This window comes from Antrostomus carolinensis, unplaced genomic scaffold, assembly GCF_000700745.2.
Source record: "Antrostomus carolinensis isolate BGI_N321 unplaced genomic scaffold, ASM70074v2 scaffold17964, whole genome shotgun sequence".
NCBI classification, from domain to species: Eukaryota; Metazoa; Chordata; class Aves; order Caprimulgiformes; family Caprimulgidae; genus Antrostomus; species Antrostomus carolinensis.
Genome location: NW_010310291.1, coordinates 75,334 through 85,122, shown reverse-complemented (window position 1 = coordinate 85,122; position 9,789 = coordinate 75,334). Strand labels below are relative to the sequence as shown.

Here is a 9,789-nt window from a genome sequence, read left to right as displayed (position 1 = left end):
TCCCTGGTTATTTATTTTGATGTTCTATTTAGTGCATTCTGCATGGCCTTCACAGCGCCAGGCTTTCCTGTGCTGCAAATGTTGTTACTGACCATTTGTAATGATCTCAGGAAGTTATCTTGAGGAAAGCTGCAAAAATTAGCAGCTGGCGAAGGAGTAGCTGAGGATGGGGCACAGTAGAAGCATCCAAGTCAGCCGGAGACCACACCATTAGTACATGTGGTTGATAGATGGTTCTACTGAATGCATCAGAAGCCCTGACATCCACCTGGTAATCATTAGGTTCCAGAGTTAATCTGATGTTGCTGTAACAAAACCTTCCAGAGCTGCCAGGGTGGCTACCGGCTCAGGCATACCTCACACATTTACTCAGTTTGGATTTCTGTGGCTTCCTCTGCTTACTTCACTTCTCTAACACATTTATCTATTTGGAGTGCGCTATTGAGGTAGGGGATGAATCCCATAAAAAAAAGTGTAGCTGCCACATCACAAAGATCGTGGTACATGCCATATTTTCCAGTTATCTCAAGCAAGCCCCAAGGTGAGGCCACCTGAATTCCCTGTGATGAATGGGGAAACATGACTTGCTGGGCTGTCAGAAACCTGGCTGTGTCCACGGTGAGGGTGTCAAAGTGTCTGCATTAAAATCTCTCCCTTCTGAGTGCAGAAAAGCGCTCCTCCTGAGACAGAGTGTGGCTTAGATATGGCTTCTCTCCTCCTCCCGTCCCTCTGTGGCCTGCTGACTCTTGGAATGGTTCCCACACGTCCTTCTCCCTTTGCAGGTCCCCACGACTCCAGCTGCAATTAGATCTGTGGTCTTCAGAGTTACTCTGAGATCCTGCAGGAGTGGGGAAAGTGCTGGGAAAAAAAGTGATGTTATATTATCATCATCAGCAGCAGCACACTGAAAGTTGCAGCTGCTTTCCTTTTGTCTATTAAAATTATTTCCATGTTTCGTGCACAGGAAGCAGAGGAAAAAGTTGCATGACCGCCTTCGGCAGAGCCTGCGCTCGGAAAGGAACAATGTGATGAACATAGCCAACGGGCCGCACCACCCCAACCCGCCGCCAGATAACGTCCAGCTGGTTAATGTAGGTTTTACTGCCCGTGTTTCAGCCTAGGCTGCCAGTGCCACAGCACAGCTTGCCCTGTAGCTTTTAAACTTCTACCTGCTGCAGGATGGTGATGGAATTCTCTTGGCTTTCTCCACCTAGAAACAATTAGGGACTTTGCAAAAAATATGCAGCAAAATGAGATATGTTTCTGCAGATGGCCAGTTCTGCCTATGGATCTAGGACACCAAAAGCAAGAAAAACACCTCAGAAATAAACACCTCAGAAAAAAATACCATGGCTCTATAGCAGGGCTAAGTGCTGTAGGGATCAGTTTCTTCACACTCATATGTCTTGCTCTTCCTACTGCACTTGGCCTGATGGCTGGTGAGTAGGGACAGCCCCCTCAGATCAGAAAAGTGACATTATGAACTCGAGGGTAAAAGTCTGAATGAAAACCTCACCTGGACAGTAGCAGTGGCCTGGGGAGACAGGGCTGGGGCAGATACTTCACCAGCATCCCCCAGCCATTTGTCAGACCGAAACAGGGAGCTAACCCCTTGACAAATCCCCTTGGCCTTAGAGGCCAGCTTATGCTTCCTGTAGCCACTTCTTCCTCTCCTCCCGTTCCTAGGGAAGCCTGGTGCCCAGAGGGTGGCCCTGCCACCTCGAGCCATCCCCACTGTCCTACTCCACCATCACTGTACATGTTCATGACAGCTCATCACCGAGGTGTGCCCTGGCTCTGCTAAGTCAATGGTAGTGCTCCCACTGACCTTGGTTAAGGCCAAGACACATTTTCAGAAGTGCTCAGCTTCCAATATTTCTCCTCAAAAGACCTAAATCCATGGTTGGATTATTAAAAGAGGGAAAACCAGGAGTTCCTGTTGAGGAGAATGGAGAGTCCTTCCAGCAACAGCCTTAGTGGGGGGCTCCAGATGAAAGCTGTGCAGGAGGATGAGCACTGCACAGCTCCAGCGCTGCCTCAGAAGGCTTTGGCCCATTCTGTAGATCATCCCCTGTTGAACCGGTCTACCCTGGTGCTACATACATGGACACTGAAAATAGCCATTTCCTGCCTAGATTCTTATCGTGCAATGAACTACTACTGCTAACTACTGCTGTCTTCTCCATCAGAGAACAGTATTTTTGATGTATCTGGTAATAAAGGGGGGAGTTGCCTTTCCAGGTCTCTTATCCATGAGGACTGCTCATTCCCTTATTAAATATATATGTTGTTTATAGCCTGACTGGGATGCAGACCTTTACTAATTTCCTCATTTGTTTCCTCCTACTTTAAGTTTAGATGGGGTATATGTTCAGAGGTGTACATGAATATGCTCAAGTGTGTCAGTGTGGTTAAAGTTTGTGCTTTGGAATGTGTGAAAACCTGTGACTTGGGGGAGAGAGGGAAGGGATTGGAAATTATGTCTGCAAATGTGCTGTGAGTTACAGTTTGCAAACTGGAGGTCTGTCTGGTTTTTTTCAGCAGTACATTTCAAAAAACATAATCTCCAGTGAGCATGTCATCGAGCGAGAAACAGAGACCTCATTTTCTACAAGCCACTACACCTCAACAACACATCACTCAGTGACAGTCACCCAGACACCCAGCCACAGGTACTGGAGGGGGAAGGCAAATAGCACTGCAGTATCCGATCTGTTGCTGTTGCAAAACTAAAAAGATGTGTAAAAAAACAAACCCAGAAAAATCTATGCTCCCTTGGTTGTGTTTTCATTTTAAGATTAACAGTATTTGATGTCATGCCACCTAAGTAAGTATCTTTCCAGGAATTTACAAAGAGCTTTATTGACTCAATGGCATTCCAGTACTGTTACAGTGAATTTTGGTATATGCAAATTGCTAAATCAGTGACAGTCTTGGTGACTGGAAGCCCTTCTCCTTTTATCCACACATGCAAAATCACCTTGATGCATGTGGATTCATACAATTCACAAACCTCTGCAGCCCTAGTTACCAACCCGAAGGTCATGCTGCACATCCCAAGTGGCAACAGAGCCCTTCCTTTCCCCTGGCTAAACTTCTGCTCATCTGCATTTGCTACCGAAGCACCCTCTCACACTCCTCTCCCTTCTTCTCCTTTCCTGGTTGCTGATCTCCAGCTGGAGTAATGGCCACACCGAAAGCATCCTCTCTGAAAGCCACTCAGTGCTCGTCAGCTCCTCCATGGAGAACAGCCGGCACACCAGCCCAGCGGGGCCCCGGGGCCGCCTCAATGGCATTGGCGGGCCACGGGAAGGCAACAGCTTCCTCAGGCACGCAAGAGAGACTCCTGACTCCTACCGAGACTCTCCTCACAGTGAAAGGTAGGACACACCACCTCATTGCTTTCAGCTGGCAAGGCCCGGTGTTCCCAGATCATTTCCAAGCTTGGGAGCACAGGAGTGAACCCAGCAGTGCAACAGCTGTTCATGTGGAGTGTACATTTCTTCATTCGTAAAGGGAGAGCTTGGTAGTAGTTTAAGGTCTACCAAAAGCATTTCTTCCCTTCTTACCTCTGCTGGATTTATTCCTAATAGCCAGCAGTTCACATTTGGATAAGCTCCACTGAAGTAATTTGTCAGAAATTTCCATTGTAAAGTTAAAACAGATCTTTGCCTAATTATCCGTTTCTTAGAAGAAGCAAATGAGAAAACTGAGGAATTTTGTGACACACAAAAGGTGGGGAGAAGGCAATGTTTTGATCCATAGAAGGAGGGCACTAAGGACTCCTAAGCAGTATAGGAATTGTGCTGCCACCTAGTTTCTGGGGGATTCCAGCTCCTAAACCTGTTATCGCCTTTGAAAATTCCCTTTGACACTTTATTAAATAAAAGCAATGAACACAAAGTGCAAGCCAGAAGAATCTAGGTCATTATTAAATCAGGACTAGTTAGAAATAAAGCTGGCCAGGAGTTTTTCCAACAAAGTAATTTTCTCTCTGAAAAGGCTGGTTCATCAGTGCCTACAGTCTGCCTTGAAGTGCATCAGTTGCAATAAAACTTTTACTGAAAATTCTTCTCAGCTTTAGGCTAGGATTTTATCTCAAGAGCCATCCCAGCCCCAGAGTAGCAAAAGACAGACTGAGAAGAAACAAGACATTTAAAGAGAGCTTTGCTCCCAACAATCAAAGGCAGAAGAAAAGGAAAACAAAGGGTTACTGGACCAATTCTCTGAGCATTGTGAAATCACAAGGGGTTTGATCTCATGGGATGTCTGTGATGTAAAAAATGCAGCCAGGCAATCTCCAAGGAGATCAAGTTGTGTAGGAGACAAATTGTGGTTTCTAGAAAAATGAATGTGCAAGTACAGCAAAGCCATTTCTCTGCTTTGGTACTCCCTCTGCTACACAAAAAGCAACTGCTTACCAGTGGGATAAGGCACCATGGCTGAGTGCTCTCTGAATACAGCCTATAGGACCACTAAGGATAGTGAACTGGCTCTCTCCTTATAACAAAGTTATCTGTTATTTACCATGGAATTTCATTTCAGGATGTATGGCTCACATGATATAAACAGCCATGGCCCCAATCCAGGAGAGCACTTCAATGAGATTAACTTTTAATCGTGCGAGTAGCCCTGTTGAAATCAGCGGGATTACTTACACGGGTAAAGCTCAGCATGTGCTTAAGTGCTTTGCTGGATCAGGACCTACAGCAGTAAATACCTCACTGTCTCCTGCCTGGGAACCAGACGGGGACGTATGACCACGTGCCTGCCGACAGCAAGTATTATAATTCAGTATATTTGGGCATCTGTGTGTGAGAAGCAAAGATCATTCACGCTGTCTTCCTGCATTGCGTGGCACACCCAGAGCATCATTCTGCCATAAGCTGTTTAGATTTTAGTGGGGTAAAAAGGAGCATGCACCTTTCCATTTTGATGAGAAGAAAGAAGGCATTTCATCATTTACTGTGTTTCTTGAAGATTATGCTACAGATGAAAAGCAGCAACTTTTCTGTGATAATTCACCAGGCATTGATGGCCTAGCCTGAAATGACTGTGTGTTTGGAATGCAGAGGATAGTTCCCTGGGCATTAAATTAGGTCCCATCTACTTTTAGCAAGCAGGAAATACATGGCAGATAATTTCTGAGATGGATTGCGTGTATGTGTATGTATATAAGGGGGAAAATGAGAGTTATTTGCAACTAAAAATTACTGTGAAACAGAAAGGAATGTACAAGCTGACAAATTACTTCCCAAAGCCATCAAATGTTGCTGTGCTGTGAATTGGTAGGTCAAGGCTGTGCTGCCTCCACCCTCCAGTCCCTCAGCTCCTTCATGATTTTGAAATGAAATGGAATAGACATTACAAGGGGTTCTTTTGCATTACCCTTTCCCTTTCTTGGATCCTGTGCCCTGACACGCATTTACATGAGCAGAGGACCCAAACAACTATAATTTAGAAAGTCCTTAGCCATCTTACAGGAGAGAAGATGAAAAAACACCATCTCTGCATGAAAGGCTGGACTACATGATGAAGTTGGCAGCATGTAACTATTTAATGCTTGTTGGCTGGCTGTGGATACACTCTGATTCCCTTTCACTGAGCCAGCATGGTTTACCTCTTGTTTGCTGTGAAGCTGGATAAATCTGTTGCCTTTGAACCTTCTTTTCAGGATGGGCTAAAGCTGCTCGCGTTTGGCTCCTGTGCCTCAGCTCATGGACAGCAGCTTGTTAGCCCTGCCCCATTATGGTGTGGTGGAATATACCAGAAACTTGTGAATGCACAACAACCCAGTATAAGTAACTTAACACTGATGGAACTGTGCACAGTATGCTGAACACATTTAACTAACCTAGTGCATTAACCGAACCACTTAGCCAAAATCCAGTGTGTCAAGATGTGCATCCAACATTGTAACACCTGGGGAAGCAGAAAGGCTTCAGTTTTTCAGACAATGCCTATTTAAAAATATGAAAGGGGAGAAAAGCTCACTCATAGAAGGGAAAATAAAGAATTACTTCATTCATCCCATGCACAGACCTATTAATTGCCCTCTGCTCTCACTAGCAACCAATTTGATTAATTCCCATGCATAACTCCAGTTTTATTTTTCTTTCTCCTGTTCCTCAGCTGATGTAAATCAATGTGACTCTACTGAAACCAATTTGCTACACATCAGTTCAGGCTCTGTCCCACTTTCTCTTTTATCCAATAACTCTGTTTTAATCTAAGTGTACTGTGTGCATTTGAGTCATAGATTGGATAAGAAAGTTGGATTCAGATTTATTTTGGTAATTTCAGGCTCAGATAAATCACTAATGAAAAATTAAACTTCATCTATCATAGCCATATAACTTGTCTCCATAGGCCTGTGTAAGAGATGGAGCTTATAAAGATTTTAAATTTGGACACAGATGATACTCAGACAGGTGAACATAGGATAAGAACGAAGGCAAAGCCAAACTATGCAAAATGTCATGCTGGGCACTGTGCCTTCGATGTGGTTTCAGGCTGGCATGAATCTGCATGACCTCACAGCATTTTATGGAGCTCCACTGACCCAAACCACATTTTTTGTCCTCTTCCCTTAGGACAAGCTCTGTACTGGCACCTGAGCTTCGTTTTCAGAAATCGCCTTTGACCACTACCCTTCCCACAGAAACTTATGAAGGAATAGAGGCAAATTTTGCAGAGCAATCATGAACACTAGGCCAGACAGTCCTCTCTGTCGCTGTTTGCTCCCGCACAAGGACAAATAACACTCCATGTTTCTTTGCAGATAGACCTACCAGCCAACGTAACCAGCACCCAAGGAGTGGAGCAGCACAAAGCTGCTGGGACAGTGCTGCGAATCCACCACTGACTATCCCCAGAGATTAAAATTAGCAGAATCTAGCCCTAGATTTTGTCCAGACTTTGCTTTCCTTCTTAGCCTGAGACAGTCTGGCCAGAAGAGGGTGAAGCCCCAAGAGGACTATACCTCAGTTCCCTTCCTTTCTCTCCTGTCTGTTTGCACACACCCCAGGTTCTGGGGATCCTGCCACAAGTGCAGCAGCCATTTTCCTTTTGAGAAAATACTTGCAAATGCATTTTGTTTCTGGCAGTCCCCCAGTCTCTGAATTCCTTTCCTGGATTCATTCCAGGAAGTTGTTCTGGCAAATAATTTACAGTATCTCCATGGCTCTTCTGAAGCGAACAGACCTGAGGGTTTTGCCATACTCCTTCTGCTCTCAAATGTTTTTGCCCAGAATCCCAGAAGTCAGCAGTTTTATAGGATTAATAGCAACAGGAAAATTTCCCTGGTAGCCCAGTGTGAGGATGCCGGGGATCTTAAGGCATCCCTACCTTTTCCCTCCCAGCCCACATGAGCAGCTGTGTTCATGTCACCACCGCTCCTGTGCTCGCAACTTTTCCCCATCTCTTTTCTTCAGGTATGTCTCCGCTATGACCACACCAGCTCGCATGTCACCTGTTGATTTCCACACTCCAACTTCTCCCAAGTCGCCCCCCTCCAAAATGTCACCACCGGCTTCCAGCTTGACCATCTCCATCCCTTCAGTGGCGGTGAGTCCCTTCATAGAAGAGGAGCGACCGCTGCTCCTAGTGACCCCACCACGGCTACGTGAGAAGTATGACCACCACCTTCAACAGTTCAACTCCTTCCACCACAATCCTGCCCATGAGAGCAACAGCCTGCCACCAAGTCCTCTGCGCATAGTGGAGGATGAGGAGTATGAAACCACACAGGAGTATGAACCAGCACAGGAGCCTCCAAAGAAACTTGCCACCAGCCGGAGGGTCAAAAGAACAAAGCCCAATGGCCACATTTCCAGCAGGGTGGAAGTGGACTCTGACACAAGCTCTGAGAGCAGCAGCTCTGAGACCGAAACCGAAGATGAAAGAATAGGCGAGGAGACACCATTCCTGAGCATACCGAACCCCATGGCAACCAGTCTGGAGCCGGCCGCTGCCTACCGGCTGGTTGACAGCAGGACTAACCCGGCGAATCGCTTCTCCACACCGGAAGAGTTGCAAGCAAGGTTGTCCAGTGTGATAGCTAACCAAGACCCTATTGCTGTATAAAACATAAAAAAACATAGATTCACATGTAAAACTTTATTTTATATAATGAAGTATTCCACCTTTAAATTAAACAATTTATTTTATTTTAGCAATTCCGCTGATAGAAAACAGGAGAGGAAAAAAAACTTTTATAAATTAAATATACGTATGTACAAATGTGTTATGTGCCATATGTAGCAATTTTTTACAGTATTTCAAAAATGGGGAGAGATATCAATGGTGCCTTTATGTTATGTTACGTTGAGAGCAAGTTTTGTACAGTTACAATGATTGCTGTCTCATAGTATTTTGCAAAACCTTCTAGCCCTCAGTTGTCCTGGCTTTTTTGTGCACTGTGTTATAATGACTGGATATATGATTTGCGAGAACTGCAGAAGTCCCTCTGGTTGCTTGTTGTAGAATCCCCAGATCAAAAAGCCCTGTAATGGCACTCCCATCCTACACACCGCACCAAAACCCCCCCTCACACACACACAGAGAAAAAAAAAAGAAAAAAAGAAAAAAAGCTGAAAAAAACCAACAAAAAATATTTTCTTCTCTAACAAGTTTTATTTGCTTTCTGTATATGAAATGAATTTTGTCTGCTCTCTGCCATCCAAAAGGTTTGCTTCTTTGAGCACTGGGATAATAGTAGATCAAACAGCATGCTACTATTAATTACATCAGGATAACAAAAAAAAAAAACAAAAAAAAACCAAAAAAAAGCCAACCTGCATTAAATAATATTACTTATAGAAAGAAAGTAATACTGTGATTTTAAATCAAATATGTTATTAATCAGAGGTCAGCTTGTAATCACTAGGAGCTGCCATTTCATTATTTTCCAGATATTAATTGTTCTAGTTATCCCTTAGAAAATGGGTTTAGGTTAGCTGAGGCTTTGAACCCAATACTCTATTTTAAAAAAGGTTAAAAAAAATAAAAAAATAAAAATTAAAAAAAAAATATTAGTTTAAGTTAATGGGGCAAATATAATAGCAGATATCTGTAACCAAACAAGAAAGAGATCTAGCTGGAAAACAAATGCCACTAATAAAAGTGCAATCAGCTTTCACCTCTATTTTTTAATGTTGATTTATAATAGATCATTTATCCTTTTGTTTGCCCTCAATTTTCTCCCCTTTCTTCTCTTCCTCAGAAGGAACCTTGACAAGCTTCTAGCAATACCTTGTTAGAGTTGCTGTTGGAGTAAGCATTACTCTTGGTCACAGAAATTACTTTCAGGGAAAAACTGATCTGCTGAATGGTTAAAAAGTATAGGCAAGTAGGAAATAGGAAGGAAGCAGTGGAATTATGGTGTTAATTTCTATTCGCCTTTATCAACTCCGTTATTTGGGGTGAGAGAGGCAAGACTGCTGCAAAACCCATTGTTGAAGGCAAGCACTCCATGTGGGTTACAGCCATAGCGTGCATGGCTCTTTGATATCAATGTTTAATAGCCAGTGATGGCCTTGAAGTCTCTGCCTGGTAATGAACAAGGATGCTGTCAGTGCTGGAGCAGTTGCATCCATTCAGACAAAAGCAAATGGCCTCTTTTGCACTGAATTCCTATCAGTTTAGTCAGGGTCATTCTGCCTCTTCACTTCTTTTCATTTCTGTTGTGTGTTCAGTTGGCACAGCATAGACTCAGGATTGATGTGGAAAACAAATGTTTTTCCTAGACTCCGGGGATTCTGAAAATGAGAACATGTGTTCTACAGGTAT

The 9,789-nt window shown here is 43.9% G+C and overlaps 1 protein-coding gene across 4 annotated transcripts in view; it reads left to right on the top strand.

Annotated features, from left to right (window-relative positions):
- NRG1 (neuregulin 1) overlaps window positions 1–9,406 on the top strand; it is a 101,728-nt gene extending 92,322 nt beyond the window's left edge. For 3 of the 4 annotated variants that reach the window (XM_010166377.2, XM_029084595.1, XM_029084596.1), the window contains 4 exons: window positions 965–1,091; window positions 2,542–2,672; window positions 3,177–3,380; window positions 7,434–9,406. In XM_010166377.2, coding sequence (XP_010164679.1) covers window positions 965–1,091; window positions 2,542–2,672; window positions 3,177–3,380; window positions 7,434–8,085 — 1,114 coding nt within the window. In that variant the 3' untranslated portion in view covers window positions 8,086–9,406. The remainder of the gene's footprint in view (window positions 1–964; window positions 1,092–2,541; window positions 2,673–3,176; window positions 3,381–7,433) is intronic. The other variant, XM_010166376.2, reaches the window with a different exon arrangement.
- The last annotated feature ends 383 nt before the right edge of the window (window positions 9,407–9,789 follow it).